Here is a 21,760-nt window from a genome sequence, read left to right as displayed (position 1 = left end):
GTAAGGATCAGAGATGCTCTAATAAAAATATAGATATTTTTTTAAGGTTAATTACCAATTAATCCTATTGATTGAGTGGATAAATATTTACATAAGATCTAACTCTAATACCATGTTAAAGCATCCAACTCAAAATCAATTGACAATGAGAGTGAAGAGGCCCTCACATATTAACCAAATTTGGGTGGATTAGATTGGCAATTATGTCTAACACAGTCGATCAATAACAAGCTTGGCCAATGCTCCGGGTCAATCAATTCCTCACTTGGGAGATCAATGCTTCCTGCAACATCTTCCTCCCAAGTGTTGCCATTAAAAAATTCCTAACCTTTAGAATACAAATTATGAAGTTCGATTTGAGTGCTTTCTTTCAAAGACTCCATTAGATAAAATGGGAGAAAAAGTGCAGAGAATAAATCTCACTGAACACAACACTCCATAATTCGCAATAACATTAAAAGTGTTTTCTTTCTTGCATGCACCTGTTTGATCATGAATCATGATACAGAATGACGCCTTCGCTTCTGAAACAAAATCCGAGTTTCTGAATTAGCCTTACCACCTATCGGCTTCATATCTTTAATCCGAAACACGGCATTTAACTTGCTCAACTTCTTCGTAAATGACCTGAATAACTTGTTAGCAGGATGTGATTTCACACTAAGCTCCTGTTTCATCGAAACATGGTCTTTTTCCAAGTCAGACAGTCTCATCCTCATTCTTACAACTTCCAGCTTGAGTTCCCTGTTCTCTCTTCTCACCGACGCGTAGTTGTCTCTTGGTGAGATGCATCCACTTCCTGCTCCGCTACCTGAACGTTGAGGGAATTGGCCATTGACAGAGCCAAAGAACAACTGATTGTGACCGCCATTCATTGCGTTTCGAAGCCTGATTTGCTCAAAGTATAACACTTGGACAGCCATCTGCACTGGCAGCCTTTCATTCTGTGCTGCATGACTGCAGGCTTCTTGAGATAGTTTCTGGCAATTGATGGTTTTGCAAAGTCTATAACGCTCTGAGTCCTTCGTGTTCGGATGAACCTGTCAGTGGAAGCACACACAAAACACAATAGTGTTTAAAGCCTTGACAAATCCAGACACAAAAATATAGAAATGATATGGGTCTTTCTATCTGTGGGTAAGGCTGCAAACAAGCCGAGTTTTGGCATTTGCAGCTCTATCTGTCAGAGAGAAAGGGTTGCGCACATTGAGAAAGATATCCACAGCTCTGTATAATCCATCATTCACTATACGGGCATGGTCTGGGAGTAATTCTGCCAATGCTACGAACTTCGATGGCGTCAAGTTTGAATCGAGTGCAACTTCTGCAAGACAATTGTCCAACAGTTTCGACGCATTCAGGATTGAGCTCTGCTTGGGAGATCCAGGGCTGTCAAAGTCGTATACCATTTCACTTTCATCCCTCAAGTGATTATCCTCATCATCATCCTCATCCAAGTTCAAGAAAATGGAGAAAATCCTCAGGATTGAATCTGTATCATACATTGGGCTATGATTGTTTCCATGAGAATTTGCAGGAATGAGTAGGTCCTCAAGAATTGCTTGATCCAATTGCAAACCAATCCTCCTCTCTAAATTAGATCTGTATGGAGTAGATGCTGATGCCACCATTGCAGACTTCAACAATCTAGAAAGAAATGCCATGGGAACAGCACTCTGTCTTGACTGTGTTGGCAACAAACCGATTATAGCTTCGACAATGGCTCTTTGTTTCTTCTGCAATTCCAAGTCCAAGAAACCCCCCTTAACCAATTGTGGATCCCTAACCGCAACGAGTCCCTGAAGAGAATTGTGGGCATAATTTATCAAAATCCTGATGATTATATCCTGTTTCAGACCCTTACTTTTTACTGCATATAGAACGCGCTGGAAGAAATCAAGATTAAGCACGGTGAGTGATTTTCCCCACCAATCTGAGGGTGTTTCTGTTTCGGGTTTTGAAGGAAAGTGGTGCTCTAGCTTGGACAAGCCAGATGTGAGTTGCTCTTTACATGCATTACTTGCAATGGCATTGATAATCCTGTTGACAAGGTTGATATCTTCCGCTATGGGTAGGAGTGATTCGCAGCAGTGAAGAACTGATATCAAGTTTGATATGTTTGGAAGTATGTTCTCCTTCAGATATGCTTCAGTTTGCGTTTCTAGGTTTTTCTCAGCAAAATCTTCTGTCATTTCCAAGAAATGAGCCGCACAATGTAGCATCGCAACGTTTGATAGAGTAATTTCAGTGTTTACTCCGTAACAGAACTTTGCAGCTAGCTCAAATGCCTTTGGTCCACCCGGTACAGCTGACAGATTTATATGCGATACTATTGAATCTTTTGCTTCCAACAACAGTTTTCGTATTCTTCCACTCCGAGAAACTAGAGGGAACTGCAAAAGAATCCTGATCATATTATAAAAGTTCCTTTACATATTTTTCATTTACTTTCTTCTAACATTGTTGTGGTTATTATTTTGTGTTAGCCTTTTTTAATAAGATTTCACTCTCATCTACTTTTTTTATGTAAAATTTTACCTCAGTTCCTCCATTACAAACCATAATGTTCAAGCAAAATTTTCTTTTTTTGTTCCAGCCAAAATATTGCTGAATTTTCAAATTCTCAAGTTGAAAATTGTTTGATTCCTCAAAAAACTAACATGGGATACTTGGATTAAATTTTGATTTTAAAAGGATTTTATGGCACTTAAAGCTATTGATTTACACAAAAGGTGAAATTTCTCATTATTGCAGTACATTTGCCTTACCTTGTGAAGCGCAAAACTTGCTGTTCCAACTTCAATTGTAAGATCGCTGGAAACATCAGATATCGGCCTGCAAGATACAAGACATGCCAAAATTAGCATCATAGAGACGGGTAAAATCAAGAATGAAGAAAGAAAACTGCCCATACAGAATTGTTAGTTAAAAATCTTGGTTTCTTCTTTACATCTTCATCACCATGTTGAACCTATGATACCAATTTGTTCCAAAGTGGTTTCAATTCATATACAGTGATCCATTTGGATCCTACATTCAACGTGGAGGACCCCAGTTGAAAGCAAAAGCTCAATTATAAAAAAGGAGTGGGACTTCACAAGCAGTACTTTTCGCAGATAAGGCCAAATTTAACCCAATGGTTCTGAAACCTGCAATGAAGATTGCAAGGCTGGTTGCATTCAAGAAACAATTTGATTTGGCTGTTTCGCTTACTTTCATGGGTATGCTCGGACCCTTCATTGCAATCAGAAAACGTGTCTGTTTGTCTGTTTGTCTGTTTGCAAATTTTTAGTCTATTTCACGTAAAAAATGTCATACTCAAGCATCTATTATATGACTCCTTCGTACGCTTGAGGGCCTCTGGATAGGGGTGAGATGCGAAAATATTGATAGACGGATACTAAAACCATATCAGAGCATTAATGGGTGTGTGTTGAAATAAGGACATTTAACATCACCGCCTCGTGGGGGTGCTTTTTAAGCACAAGAGATTTGTTGACACATATTCGACAAGTTGTATTCCATCTTGAAAACTAGTTGTGATTTTGCTACCTTCTGTAAAATTTGGGGGATTGGACACGATGTAGATTGCTTACAGTTATGAAATGAATTCAGTAACCTATTTTACGATACTAAAAAGTCATTTCAAATTTAAAGTCTTTTTTTTTTCCCCCCTTTTCAGTAGTGAAAGTGGAAAAAACAACTTTTGGGCTGAATGAATAATATAAGTTGAAGAAGATGCTTGGTGGAATCTTTGCTTTCTTGCACAAGACCAAATCAAGCTTTAATTCTGTAAAATTTTAAACTACTTAAATCTATTCAGCCTCAAATTTTCCAAAAGTATAGAGTAGAAACCAGACCTAACACATCACAGATTTTCAAAAAAAAATAAATCAAGATTCATGTTAAAATGCAGAATTAGAGGCTGTAAAAACCAGATTTTATCATACTTGGTTTGAAACTACCTAATTTTTGTGAAACATAGTACTAGTTTAGTGTGTGGAACAGAGAAGGAGAAGAAGATTACCATTCAGTGACATGCCTTGTACTCGAACTCGGCCGAAAAGACCTCTTCCCTGCGATGCTGGGCTTCAATTCACCAACAGTCACAACTCCCAGCTCTTCAGAACTTGACAAAATTCAGCCTTTAGCCACTCTTTACAAAACTTAACAGAATTGACACTTTCAAGATCCCCAAACTGTGAACTCCTTTGCTCTGCTGCCACTTCGTTGAAGAACCCTTCTCTCTCTCTCTCTCTCTCTCTCTCTCTCTCTCTCTCATGTGGGAAAGAAAGAGAAAGCTGGAGTGAGGAGAAAGACACATGAACCTACGCACGATTAAAGGGTAGAGAGATATACTTTTAATGAGTACATATAATTTGATTAAGATAAGGTCAAGAAAATGAAGCCATGGTGGCACTTTTTGGTGAAACGTGTGGTGGGTAGTGTCTTTTTTCACAATGTTTTTTTTGTTTTTGTTTTTGTTTTTTGAGAAAGAGGAGAGAGATCGCAGGATTTCTGAAGGGTTGCAGGGCTTTTGGGGCCTGTAATGATAGCTGAGTGAAAGCTACCCGCATAAAAAGATTGGTTTTTAAAAAACTCTATATTATGTGTAAAGCTAATTAAAGTCGATACAAGAAGATAAAAACTCAGTTTGATTAAGAAACTAAAATAGATACAAAAAGGATAAAACATACTTTTAATCATGCTCTCAGCATTTGACCCACTCCCTTCGCTCAAACAAAGGCCAAAAAAAGTAAACAAACAACTTTTAAACATCTTCCCAAAGAACCCCATAACAAATAATAACGAAGAAAAGAGAGCTTTTTATGAATCTTAAACCTATAGGAAGATGTGTATATATATAACTCCAAGTCAGAAAGAAAAGGCAAGAATATTATGAAATGGCTAGTTTATAAATTCCCTAAAAAGAAATTCCTTAAAAAGAAATTCCTTCTTAATTCCCTATAAATTCCTTAAAACAAATTCCTTAAATTGTGATTCCTTAATCATAGCTGATTATAAAAGGAAATGAATCGACTAAAAATCAAGTCACAACTCCCAGCTCTTCAGAACCTGACAAAATTCAGCCTTTAGCCACTCTTTACAAAACTTAACAGAATTGACTCTTTCAAGATCCCCAAACTGTGAACTCCTTTGCTCTGCTGCCACTTTGTTGAAGAACCCTTCTCTCTCTCTCTCTCTCTCTCTCTCATGTGGGAAAGAAAGAGAAAGCTGGAGTGAGGAGAAAGACACATGAACCTACGCAGGATTAAAGGGTAGAGAGATATACTTTTAATGAGTACATATAATTTGATTAAGATAAGGTCAAGAAAATGAAGCCATGGTGGCACTTTTTGGTGAAACGTGTGGTGGGTAGTGTCTTTTTTCACAATGTTTTTTTTGTTTTTGTTTTTGTTTTTTGAGAAAGAGGCGAGAGATCGCAGGATTTCTGAAGGGTTGCAGGGCTTTTGGGGCCTGTAATGATAGCTGAGTGAAAGCTACCCTCATAAAAAGATTGGTTTTTAAAAAACTCTATATTATGTGTAAAGCTAATTAAAGTCGATACAAGAAGATAGAAACTCAGTTTGATTAAGAAACTAAAATAGATACAAAAAGAATAAAACATACTTTTAATCATGCTCTCAGCTTTTGACCCACTCCCTTCGCTCAAACAAAGGCCAAAAAAAGTAAACAAACAGCTTTTAAACATCTTCCCAAAGAACCCCATAACAAATAATAAAGAAGAAAAGATAGATTTTTATGAATCTTAAACCTATAGGAAGATGTGTATATATATAACTCCAAGTCAGAAAGAAAAGGCAAGAATATTATGAAATGGCTAGTTTATAAATTCCTTAAAAAGAAATTCCTTATTAATTCCCTATAAATTCCTTAAAACAAATTCCTTAAATTGTGATTCCTTAATCATAGTTGATTATAAAAGGAAATGAATCAACTAAAAATCAATGAGAAAAAAAGAGAAAAAAAAAATATATATATATATATATATATAAATAGACTTCACACATATGGCCCAAAGTTTACAGTCACCCCCACATTCTTGGCCCTTACTCAATAACGAAGGTCTACATATAAAAGGTGTAAGAAATTAATAAGAAATCAATGTGGCACAAGCAGCAAAATGAAAAAATAAATAAAAATTTGGGGAATTTTTTTGATATCATTTTATTTAAATTTTAACTCGAACCATTAAAATTTCTATTTTATTAATATGCCTTGTTACGTCAAAAAAGACACAAGATTATTGCAGACAAACTATGAAAAAAAATCCAACTTTTTTATTGGTGAATTAGTGACATTAGTTATTCTCATTGCCTACTATATAAAATATTGATATTTAACCAATCAATCATCTAGGACAAGGGAATGGACTATTTTCAAGTGTAACTATAAAACATAAACCCGTAAATCATGTATCATCACTAGGGTATCATAAAATCAAAATGGACAGTTTTGGATCATTATCAGTACATACCTAATCTAGTTAATGTGTAAATATTTGGGTAAGACTAAATTATGGGCATCAAAAACAATCAAAGGAAAGTTTACTTTAAGCCGAAAGATAGGCCATTTACATATGTGTGCACGCATCGTTTAACCAAAGGTCAATTTCATTTTCTCTCCACTAAATTATTTTAACTTTGATTTTTAATTTTTATTATTACTATTTTTTTAAACTTTTGGTTCTCAAGCTATATAATTCTTTTTAATTTAGACCAATAACTAAGATTTATCTCAAATTAGATAGAAAAATGTCATGCCAATATCATGTGATATCAGTTTGTGACATGTGATATCTTATTCGACTCAAACTTAAGGACAACCATAGAATTAAAATTAGTAATTTCTCACATTAACTTTTTAAGTATTACTATATTTTTTGTCACATTGATACTGAAAATATTATATTTTTTTTTTCTATTACACCGTAAATTCGAGAGACGTGACAAAGACATGAAAGTTTTTGTATAATTTTAGATCGACATTAGTTGTTGATGAAAATTGAAAATAATTACATACTTTAAAGATTAAAGTGAGGAAAAAAAAATAAGGGGCAAAGAAATGAATCAACGATTTGATCAAAAAAAAATTCCTTGAATTATAAATCAATCAAAATCCCTTGAATTATGAAATGGCTAGTTAATTCCTTAATCATAGTTAATTATAAAAAGAAATGAATTTTACAAAAAATCAATGAGAAAAAAATAGAAAAAAAAACATATATATACATATATATATAGACTTCACACATATGGCCCAAAGTTTACATATTCTCCCTCACATACTCAATAAAAAAGGTCTCCATATAAAAAGTGTAAGAAATTAATAAGAAATCAATGTGGGACAAAGAGCAAAATGAAAAAAAAAAAAGAGAAAAAAATAGAGCCTTTTTTTCATATCATTTTCTTTCAATTTTAACTCGAACCATTAAAATTTATATTTCATTAATGTCTTGTTATGACAGAAAAGACACAAGATTATTGCAGACAAACTACGAAAAAAAATCCAACTTTTTGATTGGTGAATTAGTGACATTAGTTATACTCATTGTCTAACATATAAAATATTGATATTTAACCAATCAATCTTCTAGGACAAGGGAATGGACTATTTTCAAGTGTAGCTATAAAACAAAAACCCGTAAATCATGTATCTTCACTAGGGTATCATAAAATTAAAATACACAGTTTTGGATCATTATTAGTACACACCTAAATTGGTTAATATTTGGGTAGGACTAATTACGGTCATCAAAAACAATCAAAGAAAAGTTCACTTTACGCCGAAAGATAGGCCATTTACATATGTGTGCACACATCATTTAAACAATGGTCAATTTCATTTTCTCTCCACTAAATTATTCTAACGTTGATTTTTAATTTTTATTATTACTATTTTTTTAAACTTTTGGTTCTCAAGCTATATAATTCTTTTTAATTTAGACCAATAACTAAGATTTCCCGCAAATTAGATAGAAAAATGTCATGCCAATATCATGTGATATCAGTTTGTGACATGTGATATCATATTCGACTCAAACTTAAGGACAACCATAGAATTAAAATTTGTAATTTCTCACATTAACCTTTTAAGTATTACTATATTTTTTGTCACATTGACATAAAAATATTATATATTTTTTTTCTATTACACCGTAAATTCGAGAGACGTGACAAATACATGAAAGTTTTTGTATAATTTTAGATCGACATTAGTTGTTGATGCAAATTGAAAATAATTACTTACTTTAAAGATTAAAGTGAGGGAAAAAAATAAAGGGCAAAGAATGAATCAAGGATTTGGTCAAACAAATTCCTTGAATTATAAATCACTCAAAATCCCTTGAATTATGAAATGGTTAGTTAATTCCTTAATCATAGTTAATTATACAAAGAAATGAATCTTACAAAAAATCAATGAGAAAAAAAACATATATATATGGACTTCAAACATATGGCCCAAAGTTTACATAGTCTCCCCCACATTCTTGGCCCTTACTCAATAACAAAGGTCTACATATAAAAGGTGTAAGAAACTAATAAGAAATCAAAGTGGGACAAGGAGCAAAATGAAAAAAAAAAATAAATATATAAATTAAAGCGTTTTTTTATATCATTTTCTTTCAATTTTAACTCGAACCATTAAAATTTATATTTTATTAATGTCTTGTTATGACAAAAAAGACACAAGATTATTGCAGACAAACTACGAAAAAAAATCCAACATTTTGACTGGTGAAATAATGAGATTAGTTATTCTCATTGCCTAATATATAAAATATTGATATTTAACCAATCAATCATCTAGGACAAGGGAATGGATTATTTTCAAGTGTAGCTATAAAACATAAACCCGTAAATCATGTATCTTCACTAGGGTATCATAAAATCAAAATGGACAGTTTTGGATCATTACTAGTACATACCTAATCTGGTTAGTGTGTAAATATTTGGGTAGGACTAAATTATGGGCATCAAAAACAATCAAAACAAAGTTTACTTTAAGCCGAAAGATAGGCCATTTACATATGTGTGCACGCATCGTTTATCCGAAGGTCAATTTCATTTACTCTCCCCTAAATTATTTTAACTTGGATTTTTGATTTTTATTATTACTATTTTTCTAAACTTTTGGTTCTCACGTTATGTAATTCTTTCCAATTTAGACCAATAACTAATGTTTATCTCAAATTAGATAGAAAAATGTCATGCCAATATCATGTGATATCAGTTTGTGACATGCGATATCTTATTCGACTCAAACTTAAGGACTACCATAGAATTAAAATTAGTAATGTCCACCATTAACCTTTTAAGTATTACTATATTTTTTGCTACATTGATAATTAAAATATTATATTTTTTTTCTATTACACCATAAATTCAAGAGACGTAACAAAGACATGAAAGTTTTGGAACAATTTTAGATGGACATTTGTTGTTGATGCAAATTGAAAATAATTACATATTTTAAAGATTAAAGTGAGGGAAAAAAAATAAGGGGCAAAGAAATGAATGAAGGATTTGAATAAACAAATTCCTTGAATTATAAATCAATCAAAATCCCTTGAATTACGAAATGGCTAGTTAATTCCTTAATTAAAGTTAATTATAAAATGAAATGAATCTTACAAAAAATCAATGAGGAAAAAAAGAAAAAAAAAAAACATATATATATATACATATATGGACTTCACACATATAACCCAAAGTTTACAAAGGTCTACATATAAAAGGTGTAAGAAATTAATAAGAAATCAATGTGGGACAAAGAGCAAAATGAAAAAAAAAAAAAAATGAGAGCCTTTTTTTCATATCATTTTCTTTCAATTTTAACTCGAACCATTAAAATTTATATTTCATTAATGTCTTCTTATGACAAAAAAGGCACAAGATTATTGCAGACAAACTACGAAAACAAATCCAACTTTTTGATTGGTGAATTAGTGGCATTAGTTATTCTCATTGCCTAATATATAAAATATTAATATTTAACCAATCAATCTTCTAGGACAAGGGAACGGACTATTTTCAAGTGTAGCTATAAAACATAAACCCGTAAATCATGTATCTTCACTAGGGTATCATAAAATCAAAATGGACCGTTTTGGATCATTATCAGTACATACCTAATCTGGTTAATGCGTAAATATTTGGGTAGGACTAAATTATGGGCATAAAAAACAATCAAAGGAAAGTTTACTTTAAGCTGAAAGATAGGCCATTTACATATGTGTGCAAGCATCGTTTAACCAAAGGTCAATTTCATTTCTCTTCTAAATTATTTTACTACAATTTTTAATTTTTATTATTACTAATTTTTTAAACTTTTGGTTCTCAAGGTATGTAACTCTTTTTAATTTAGAACAATATCATGTGATATCAGTTTGTGACATGTGATATCTTATTCGACTCAAACTTAAGGACAACCATAGAATTAAAATTAGTAATTTCTCACATTAACCTTTTAAGTATTACTATATTTTTTGTCACATTGATACTTAAAATGTTACATTTTTTTTCTATTACACCATATATTCGAGAGACATGACATAGACGTGAAAGTTTTGGTACAATTTCAGATGGACATTTGTTGTTAATGCAAATTGAAAATAATTACATATTTTAAAGATTAAAGTGAGGAAACAAAAATAAGGGGCAAAGAAATGAATCAAGTATTTGAATAAACAAATTCCTTGAATTATAAATCAATCAAAATCCGTTGAATTATGAAATGGCTAGTTAATTCCTTAATCATAGTTAATTATAAAAAGAAATGAATCTTAAAAAGAATCAATGAGAAAAACAAAAACATATATATATCGGCTTCACACAAATAGCCCAAAGTTTACATAGTCTCGCCCACATTGTTGGCCCGTACTCAATAACAAAGCTCTACGTATAAAAGGTGTAAGAAATTAATAAGAAATCAATTTGGGACAAGGAGCAAAATGAAAATATAAAAATCAAAAAACATTACAGTGTTTTTTTGATAACATTTTATTTCAATTTTAACTCGAACCATTAAAATTTATATTTTATTAGTATGTCTTGTTATGACAAAAAAGACAGGATTATTGCAGACAAACTACAAAAAAAAAAAAAATCCAACTTTTTGATTGGTGAATTAGTGACATTAGTTATTCTCATTGCCTAATATATAAAATATTGATATTTAACCAATCAATCTTCTAGGACAAGGGAATGGACTATTTTCAAGTGTAGCTATAAAACATAAACCCGTAAATCATGTATCTTCACTAGGGTATCATAAAATCAAAATGGACAGTTTTGGATTATTATCAGTACATACCTAATCTGGTTAATGTGTAAATATTTGGGTAAGACTAAATTATGGGCATAAAAAACAATCAAAGGAAAGTTTACTTAAAGCCGAAAGATAGGCCATTTACATGTGTGCACGCATCGTTTAACCAAAGGTCAATTTCATTTTCTCCCTACTAAATTATTTTAACTTTGATTTTTAATTTTTATTATTACTAGTTTTTTAAACTTTTGGTTCTCAAGCTATATAATTCTTTTTAATTTAGACCAATAAATAATGTTTATCTCAAATTAGATAGAAAAATGTCATGCCAATATCATGTGATATCAGTTTGTGACATGTGATATCATATTCGACTCAAACTTAAGGACAACCATAGAATTAAAATTTGTAATTTCTCACATTAACCTTTTAAGTATTACTATATTTTTTGTCACATTGATATAAAAATATTATATATTTTTTTTTTCTGTTACACCGTAAATTCGAGAGACGTGACAAAGACATGAAAGTTTTTGTATAATTTTAGATCGACATTAGTTGTTGATGCAAATTGAAAATAATTACTTACTTTAAAGATTAAAGTGAGGGAAAAAAAATAAGGGGCAAAGAAATGAATCAAGGATTTGATCAAACAAATTCCTTGAATTATAAATCAATCAAAATCCCTTGAATTATGAAATGGCTAGTTAATTCCTTAATCATTGCTAATTATAAAAAGAAATGATTTTACTAAAAATCAATGAGAAAAAAAATATATATATATGTAACGCCCTCAAATATATAACATTAAACCCATCAAATAAGGCAAGCATTTTCATATAAACTAACCACATTCTTTTATTCATTAGAGCTCCATTACATAAGTATTACATGTTAACATCATAACAAAATGCCCTACAGGCTTACAGCTTTCCAAGTTAACACTTGGTTACAACAAAAGAGTACTAACTCGTTTACACATTAAGCCCTGGGCTTGAAGTTACATGTAATACATCAAAAGTTAAGCGACAAAAGTATGTCCGCCACTAGCCTCCCAGCTATGTTCTTGGAGGTGGCATGCTTCCTGCACCTGAAAATGATATTCCCATATAGGGTGAGCCACAGCCCAGTAGAAATACACTAAACCAACCATGGACAATGACTAAAATATTAGCAATTGATAGATGGTCAACACTGATACAATCACATAAATCACATATTTATGTCTTACAACTTATGAGTCTAAGTTACCTTTCATTTTCCCTTTTTCAACAGATAAGCATGCTAGCTCTATCATCATTTCCACAGATATGTATAAAAACTATATCTCACATTCAGATAAGCATAAAAGCTATAACCACATTCTCAACAGATATGTATAACAACAATATCCCACATTCACAGATAAGCATATAAGCTGTATCCACACTTCACAAAGATAAGCATATGAGCTCTATCTTCACTTCTCTAGACAAGCATATGAGCTGTGTCTACGGAGTTCATCCCCTATCTTCTCCCAATACTTAACCGGTTTAGAGGTACATCCCCTATCTTCCCCTAAACCGCGGAGTACATCCCCTATCTCCTCCTCTACACATAACGTATATAAACACATTGGTTCTATATACAATCACCCAATACATACAATTAATGTATTCTATCAACCGTCAAATTCCATGACACATTTCATTGATTAGTTTCAGTTTACCTAATCATCATGCATTGTCTACAACAATCACGACTATCCTCCACCGATAGCCCAAAGCAGTTATTTCTAAACATAAAATAAATGCACAATGGATATTCAATCAACATTTCATTTCTTTATTCTTCTCAATTAATTATCCCAATTAATTAAACAATGTAATTAGGTCAATTCCCATAATTAACATTTCAACCCTTAGGTCCCATTTTCATCAATGATTCAACAATCATTCTTTTTTTTGCCAAACATGCATCTAGGTTTATTATGAATAAAACCCCAACTTTTGTAAAATTACACAAAAGCCCCAAACTTTCACAAAATTACCAAACCAAGCCCAACATCTCAAAATACCAAAATTTAAAGACAAAACCCATAGAGAGGAGTAGGATATCCCTACCTCAAATTTGGAGTCCCAAAGGAAAAGACGACAAAACCCAACTGTAGACACCCCATTTTTGACCGTCCTCAAGACTTGGACGTCACCGTTTGAACACTCGGTGATTATCCATGTTTGTGTTCGTTTGGAGTTCCCAGAGGTCTCGGCTCGCGCGCCTTGCCTCATGATCCCCGAACTCGACCGTTTAGTGTCTGGTTTTGCACCAAACACTTGCATCTTGCCTTTGAGAGGCAGAGTGGGGCTTGTAGACCATCCCCACCCTTCACCGGCAGTGGCTAGATGCCACCGGCTGGTTTTTGCTGCCACCGGCAATTTAGTTTGCCGGTCGGCACTATTTGTTGCCGGTCAGCACTTTTTTGTGCCGGTCGTCACTTTGTTTGGCCAAGATGGCATTTTTTGCCGGCCGATTGCTGTTCATCTGCTTTTGCAGATATTTTTGGACAGCTGTATAACTTTTGCTCCCCTCCATACACGTGTATGGAGGGATCTCCCTCTTGCAAAGCTTGTTTGGTAAGCTTTACAAGAGGCTTATAGAGAGGAACTCTCTCTAAGGCAAAGGAGGAGAGCTTAGACATTTATGAGGGAGAGAAATACAGAGAAGAGCTCTGGTTTTTCTAGGGTTAGGGTTAGATATACACTTTCTATCTCTATTTCCCTCTCATTTTGCACACTAGGTGTTTTGTGCCTTACTATTGCACACAAACACCTAGTGTTTCACCTTCCTCTTGGAGCTGAGGTTCCAAAGAGTGTGTTTTGAGATTTTGGTGTTAGATTCAAGCTCAAGAAGGCCATTGGAGCACCATTGTTGAAGAGGACTACAAGGGTAAGAAACTAGTCCCTTTTTCCCTTATTTTTTGCATCAATTTTCTACTAGTCTTAGAGCTGTTTTTGTGATTATTGTATAACATAAAAAAGTTCTATTTTTAAGCCCTCTTTATTGTTTATTAAGAGTGTTTTGTTGTTTGAGGGGTGTTGACCACCCTTAGGCCTCAAAAGGCCTCATTTTGAGCCATTTTGTGTTAGCTCCGGGATTTTGGTGTTGAGGTCTCTTCACCACTGAAATCTTGAGGGATTTCAGTGGTGAAGATGATCCTTTGAAGTCCCAAGAAGGAGAGGGCCATCCCCTCTCCTTGTTGTCCTTGAAAAGGACACATTTTGGCCTCTTAAGGAAGCCTATGCTTGAGTGTGTGTTGAGCATGTTTGGTTTGTTTTTCATGCTTATATATCCATGATATAACATGATTTAAAGTTGGTTTTGGAACTTCATGCATGTTTAGCATAGTTGCCTTGTAATGCCATGTTTGTGCCTTGACATGTCTAGGTTGTTAGCCTTTGTTGGAGCATGTTTTAGGCTTGTATTTGTGAAGATTATATGCTTATTTTGCCATGTTTTAGATCTGTCCATAGTCGTTTGGGTCGATTTTAGCATGCATTATATAGCTCCTTTGCATTTGGGCTTGTTGGCCTTGAGTATGTGCATGTGTAGCATGCCATCTTTGCATTGTTTTGGTGATTTGGGATCATTCTATATGTCATTTCAGTCCCATTTCCATGCTTGTTCGATTGCCTTGCATGCCTCTTTAATGCTTTGAAAGCATATGTTGCAATGCTCCATGTTTTGGTGCCTTTGCATGCCTTTGTCTTTGAGCCATCTAGACGCCATCTAAGTGGTCTTTTGGGCCTCATGTTATGAGCTAAAAACCTGTTTTAGGTTGTTCAATGCATGCCATGTTTGTTATGATAAACATGCTTCAAAGCTTCATGACTTGCTTCAAGTGCTTAGACCATGCTTACATGCATTTGCCTGTCTTGCTTAATATGATTTGACATCATTTTATGACATGATTTCAATGCTTAGGTTGCATGCTAGTTGCTCTCGTTTGTCCCTTTTAAGTGTGCTTGAGGGTTGTTTAAATTGTGTCCAAGTGTAGGCCTTCCATCATGTGTATGTGTGCATGTGTTTTGGCTTCTTGTTTTGGTCATTATGGCCACTGTTTTAGGCCTTATTAGAGCTGCCTAATTCATGTATAAGTCCATCTTGCCATCCATTTGCATTGCCCTATGTATGCTTGCATGATTGCATAAGTGCATTGCCATGTCATGTTGCATTCCTAGCTTGTATGCCTAGGTTGCATTGCATTTTGCATGCATGCCTTGTTCCTTGAATTGGTGATAGGAATTGGGCCTAATTTGTTTGATTGGTTTGCATGCATTTGAAACCAAAGTTGCATACTTGTTTCCTTGGGCCATCATGCATGGAAATGCATGATTGGTGGTCCAAGAACCGAGGCACATGTCCCTTTGAGTCATCACAATGATAAGAGACATGGTTGATGCATACATGCCTTGAAATATGCTGCCATGCCTTGTTTTGCCCTTTGTTGCTGTGAGTTGCAGGTTCTGCAGGAATACTCTGCCGACCGGCAGTGTAATGTGCCGACCGGCACATTTTTCTCTGCCGACAGACCCTATTTTGTGCCGACGGCCATACCACACTGCCGGTGGAAGTTCCATTCAGCCGGTGATGATCCCCTCTGTCCAAGGATGTAGTCCTGAGGCTTTGACAGCCTCCAGAGGAGGAAAGGAAGGAAAACAGAGGCAGCTTGTGCATGGTGGCGCGTTTCCCGAGACGCTTTCCTGCTTTAATTAATTTAATTTAATTTGTTAATTAAATTAGTTAATTTGTAATATTAATTAGCTTGCGTAGTTAATTAATTTGTAATATTTATTCGGTCCCTCCGAGCGAGGGCAAATCTGTAATAAGTGTGTGTGGGTGTGTGAATGTCTTCCAATCCCCACTTCTTTCTTCCCTTTTACTTACCTGCTTTGATGGTTAGTATTAGGTCACATTTATTTTAGCATACCTTATGCTATGCATGCGTGCATCCATGCATTTGTATTACATGCATTAGGCTCGGTACATCACGCTAATTGCATCAATACTTCAATTTTCAAACTGAATACGTGATAATTGTGCATTTTCACATGACATGTTTAGGATAGCCGAGCCTATTCTAGCAACATTTTGTATGCGGTGCATTAGGCACTTCACATGGACTTGGATCATGCATGTTTGCTAACAAGTTCTTTGTTTTGGCACGGAGTACTATGTAAGTATTTCTGCTTTAGCATATCGCATGAGTGTGAATGTTGCCATAATAGCATGCTTAACATATGGCTAGATGCTTATGTGTTAAACTGCTTTGAATGCCTGTGGGTGAAGGTTGGGTTGTTTGAGTTGGAAAAACTCGTTGAAATCCGTATTTTAGCCTACTTGCGAGTAGCAAATTCCAAAGCATTTTCAAACCAAACGGATATGCAATGTTTATTTCCAAATTAGGCAATCTAGTCTATACTTGTTTGCTGCGCGCATAACATAGTAATTCTAGGCTAACAATTGGTTTAAGAACACATAAAGTTTTCAAAAACGGATATCATGGTTAGTAGAGGCCGGTCTTCGGACCGGGCGAAAGGGGGTGCTCATAGCTGACCTTCCCCGATCGTACCCAAGCTCCCGAGCCGAGACAACTCCGGTGATGACGGACATGTGGCCTTCGGCACCGAGTCAGGGTTTCCTAAATTCTCCCATAAAAAAAAATATTTAGGTGGCGACTCTGTATCTGGCAAAGCAGTCCATGTTTGGCACTACTTTTTCAAAAAATCTGTTTCTCAAAACGATTTGCCAGATTTGGACTCTTTGGTTCAGATTTAGAACCGTGACACAAATCGAGTCCGAACTGTAGCACGAGGCCCCACGCGGGCGCTGTTACAGTTTCTGGCGACTCTGCTGGGGATGTTTAGAGAGCTTGACTCGAACTCATGATATCCTGTTTTGATTTCATTTATGTGTTTCTTTGCATTGCATGTGCATTGGTGCGCCTAGGAACACAGTGTTTGCCATCTGCCATTCCTGAACGGTTTGCCGGAGGCTTGTCTTGTCAAGGCATGTCCATAAGGCTGACCGGCTATGGGCTCTGACAGCATGGGAACACAAACCCCGGTTTTTTTTCCGGGGCACCCTTTTTGACCATTCGACCTAGTGCATATTCGGAATCCATAGTGACCATTCCAAGTTAGGACAGGTTGCTTACCCGATGTTAGGTTGTTTGAAGACCGCTGTGTGCGTAGTGAAGCCCTGGCTCCTGACAAAATAGGACAGGGAAACCCTACCCCAATATAGGGGTGTTTTGTTCTCTTTACTTGCTATGTGCTTTTAGGGTGTTGCTCTACAGGAACGCACATGTCAGTTTGCAAGTCAGAGTATCTAACCTGGGGACACCAGTATCAGTATCAGTTGTAGGAATCAGTTATCCGCGGGTATCGGTTCAGTTTTCGGGAACAGAAATCTGGGAACAGTGATCAGCAGTAGGGTACAGTTGTTTGGCTACACCCGTGTTTGATCAGTTTGGGCTGAAGTGCTGTCTGTTTTTCTTTCAGTTTAGAGAGTTGCAGAGTTGAAACAGAATAGCCAGTGTCCCCCTTTGCTGAGGCAAGATTTATGGCGGCACAAAGTTCAGAAGAAATTGTGGTTATGGCAGCTGCATCGGAGCAGGGGACCGCTCCGCAGAGTGAGGCCAGTATCAGTATGTCATACCCGCCCAGGTCGCCCGTTGTGCACCCGGTTTGGGCTCCCCAGTTATACCAGGCTCGTGAGCCCACCACCTTCGAATTGATGGGGATGATAGGCGATCTCCAAAGGTCTGTGGCAGACCTCGCCTATGGAATGTCGGCTTCACCGCCAGCGGCACCGTATGCCGGGAATTTTGTACCACAGGAGCCCCCGCTACTGGGGCGGATTGTGATAGAGCTCAGCCAGCCAGAGGTGGCTTCCGGCTATAGCCACGACATGTCAGCACCAACCTAGACCCTCGATCAGGCTGAGGCCAAAGGGAAAGACAAGGCAAAGATAGATGCCGATCCTATTGAACAACTGCTGTGGGCAGTCGAGGCTTTGAAGGCCAGAGGGATGAACAAGCAACAAACATCTGCAATAGTGACCAAAGCTGTAGATGATGCTTTCCCCGCTCCAACCAAAGGCAGTTCAAGCCAGACAGAAAACCGGGATGGGCCCCGTCATGCCCAGACAATTCCGGTAGTTCCCAACCCTGCACCGGGGAAGGTTCAAAAAGCCAAGGCAGCGCCAGCTGATCCTTTCGCCAGCGCGTCTGGCAAGAATCCTCAAACTGCAAAGTACCTGCCCCGAGGGCGCAGGGTCTTTCACGACCTCCACATGCCTTTGTCTAGGGCATTGCTAATATTGGCAAAGAATGGGCATCTTAAGCCTTTGGAGCCCCGGCCACTCCCGAAGAATCTCCCCACCACCCATGATGCTACCTTGTACTGCGCGTACCATCAGCAGTCCGGTCACAGTACCGATGGATGTTCCCGCCTTCGTCATGAAGTGCAGGATTTGATCGATAACAAGGTTATCCTACCACCCACCTCAGGCAAGCCCGTTACCACCCAGTTGCTGGATTTCGAGGGCTCAGATACTGCGAGTATGTAAAGTGAACCGCCTGCGGGCAACATTTGGTACATTTTGGATGAAGCGTCTGGCACGCATTTTTGAGCACCGGTGAAACCGAGTTTTTGTAAATCCTGGCTTGGATATCGAGTCAGTCTTTTGTTTTGAATCTGTCTCTTTGTCTTGAGTCAGTCTTTTTTGCTTAAGGGTCTGTCTTGTTGTATCGAGTCAGTCCCCGTTGTATATAATACCAGGTGATTCTGGGGTTGTTGCCTCGAACACCGTTTTGTTTTGTAATTATCTGTTTTTGTTTTGAGTCTGTCTCTACCGAGGGGCCAGTCGCACCAACATAGCCGATTGAAACAGCTGTTGCTATCTCAACCTTCATGCTTGCTTTCAGCATAAGGACCAGAGAATTTGAATGGGCTGACAGTACATCTCGCCTGCTCTCCTGCGCGCCAAACTCATAGCATTAACCTAAGTTTTTCAAAAAAAAAAAACTTTTGAACACTGCGGTGATGAAAACGAAGGGGAAGGAATTCCTCGGGTTTTGCAAAATTTTGATCATTTTGAGAGAAAGAGAGGCGTGCTGAGCCTTTTTATGAATGAAACCATGCTTGTCGGCGTGAGTACTGAGAAGGACCCTGGCCTGATCCAGATTGGTTCCACACTATCTTCGGCGCGAGCGATTCGTCGCTTCCTTAAAAACTTTCAAAAGCAAATGTTTTATGCGGCCCTGCGAAGACCTGTGTGGAATCGCTCTTGAGATTGCGCAGCCTAGGATCGCTCTCAGTCTCAAGATTCAACCTATTTGTTTTTCGAGTTTGAACCCGTTCAGAATGTTCAGAAAGTTCAACGGACAAACGCCATGAAGGCCCGTGTGGCCAGTTTTGAGGTAGCCTTCTATCAAGAAGCATCAAGGCCGAATCAGAAGGAGTAGATCTTGCCGGGAGAAGCTCGTAGAGTAACCCTGATGGATTCTCCGCGAATCAGTGCAACAGCCGTTCTCCTAGACACAGAGAGGCTTCAATTTCAAGAAACCATTTGGCATGGACTTGCTATACTTTTACCCTTGAGAGGCTCACTGGGCCGAAAACCCGGAAGGGCGGCCCAGGCAAAAGTTAGAGCAAGAGAAAAATACAACAAAAAAGAGAAAAATACAAAAAGAAAGATTGAAAAAGAAGAAAAGAAAAAAATAGAAAAGAAAAGAAAAAGAAAAAGAAACGAACAAAAGAAAATGAAAAGAAGCTCGCAAGGTCGAAAACCCGCATTGGGCGCCTTGGCAAAAATAAGAGCCAAACAAAGTGAAGGTTAAAATACCCGAGTGTACCTTAACCCGGAACTACGTAAGGCTTGATTCCCATGTTTGGGATACGTAGGCAACTTCATCATGAAGTCCAGCCCCCAACGCTTTCATAAGCGTCCCAGTCCATGCAATGGTTTCGACTTCAAAGTCCAGTGGCCAACGCCCTCCAAAGGCGACTGTGTCCATATATTTGTTGTGACCGTCTTCGTCATCGCAGTGTCCAAGAACTCGACCACCGCCAATGAAGACTGTCTGCGGATTGCTGCGGCACCATCCCAAACAAGGGGCAACTTTCCGTTGCCACCACCCGCCGCGAGCCGCCATTCAAACTAGGGGCAACTTTCCGTTGCCTCCCACCCCCTTCAAACCAGGGGCAATTTTCCATTGTCTCCAATCCGAGGTTGCGCATCTCGAAGAGTAAGTTCCATGCTTGTTGAGCATCAGCTGTTTGAAAAATAGTTTTTGAAATTTTTTACTGAGGTTGACTATTTTCTCGAAAACTATTTCATTTTCCAAAACTGGACCATTGTCTTGGATCCAAAAGGAAAACTTTCAGTGCTTGCAGCTTGACTTGCATGCCTTTCAAATCAAAAATCGAACAAGTACGTTAATCCGACTCTCATTTTGATCAAAACTGTTTTAGTAGAAAGCAAAAACAAAGAATGGTTAAAATGATGAACTAGGGGCACAGTTGAGCCAGGCGTTCTGTCTCTCCCCCGTCATCGACGTACTTGCCAGAAGAGCACTCTGCCCACCAGAAGAAATAGCTGTGAGCTAACGGTATTGAGCATGAACCCACACCTTTCTATTTATCCATCAATCACCCCGGGGAGGGATGAAAAATGAGAGAATGAAGAATAGAGAGGTGTAAGTTGAGAGAAAAAGTGAGGAAAAGGGTTTTGAGAGAAAAATCCGAGCTTGAGAGTTGAGTGATGTGAGGATCACAAATGAGAAAGGGTGGGAAACAATACCCAGATTGAACTGGCCCCTCATGGTCCGAGGTCCCCCATCTTCGTTTACGCGTCTGTGTGTCGTGTCTCTTTCATTTGACGGTCTCGTCTTTTGTTTTGAATCTCTCCCGAGCGTGTCTCGTTGTGTTTAGGTCGTGTACCTTTATATTTGAGTCCTCCCCGCTGTGTTCGGTTGTAGGCTCGACATCCCGGCTTGAAAAACCCTCATTCGATTTCAAAAATCGCTTATGCTCAGAATGCTGTGCCATTCTCTACATTTGAACGCATTTCGACTCCAACCGGTTCCATCTTTGAGGTCCGTCTTGTTAGACTGGGCTGTTTGTTTGAGAATTCGCCGTGTGCAGAATGAATCGAATGCTGTGTTATGGGCTGTGTGCAGATCAATCCCCAACAGAGTAAGGGCCGTGTGTCAAGAATCAGGCAGTGGGTTGCTTGGGTTATTTTGCTGTTGGCTGTTTAAGTTATCTGATTATTACAGTGCAAGTGTTCAATTTTCAGACAACCAATCAGTTCCGTTTACATTGAGGTGTAACATGATGAGATGCGATGCAATGCATGAGATGTGTAAATGTAAACACTTTTTCAGATAAAAAGTCCGTTTCATTTCATTATCTTTTCAAATGTA

The 21,760-nt window shown here is 37.1% G+C and overlaps 1 protein-coding gene and 1 pseudogene across 1 annotated transcript; one reads left to right on the top strand and one right to left on the bottom strand.

Annotated features, from left to right (window-relative positions):
- The window catches only part of LOC114297351 (heat stress transcription factor A-6b pseudogene), a 266,512-nt pseudogene that overhangs the window by 169,000 nt on the left and 75,752 nt on the right, over nucleotides 1–21,760 (top strand).
- LOC114273317 (BTB/POZ domain-containing protein At1g03010-like) lies at nucleotides 171–9,121 on the bottom strand. The gene is made up of 4 exons (XM_082899524.1): nucleotides 4,028–9,121; nucleotides 2,769–2,835; nucleotides 1,206–2,393; nucleotides 171–1,040 (listed from the first exon to the last, which is right to left on the bottom strand). The coding sequence occupies exons 3-4, from the start codon at nucleotides 2,220–2,222 to the stop codon at nucleotides 498–500; spliced, it is 1,560 nt and encodes a 519-aa protein (XP_082755650.1). The 5' UTR covers nucleotides 2,223–2,393; nucleotides 2,769–2,835; nucleotides 4,028–9,121; the 3' UTR covers nucleotides 171–497.

The sequence above is a fragment of the Camellia sinensis genome, chromosome 12, assembly GCF_055761805.1.
Source record: "Camellia sinensis isolate YWXY chromosome 12, ASM5576180v1, whole genome shotgun sequence".
NCBI classification, from domain to species: Eukaryota; Viridiplantae; Streptophyta; class Magnoliopsida; order Ericales; family Theaceae; genus Camellia; species Camellia sinensis.
Note: the sequence above shows the minus strand (reverse complement) of the source record. Positions and strands in the feature narration are given on the sequence as shown.

Bases quoted from the DNA above. Each gene is read 5' to 3' on its own strand.
- LOC114273317 (XM_082899524.1), bottom strand. From the start codon at position 2,222: ATGCTACATTGTGCGGCTCATTTCTTGGAAATGACAGAAGATTTTGCT. The intron at 1,041-1,205 runs GTGCGCAACCCT...TTCCACTGACAG, and splicing joins CTGTGGATATCTTTCTCAAT to GTTCATCCGAACACGAAGGA.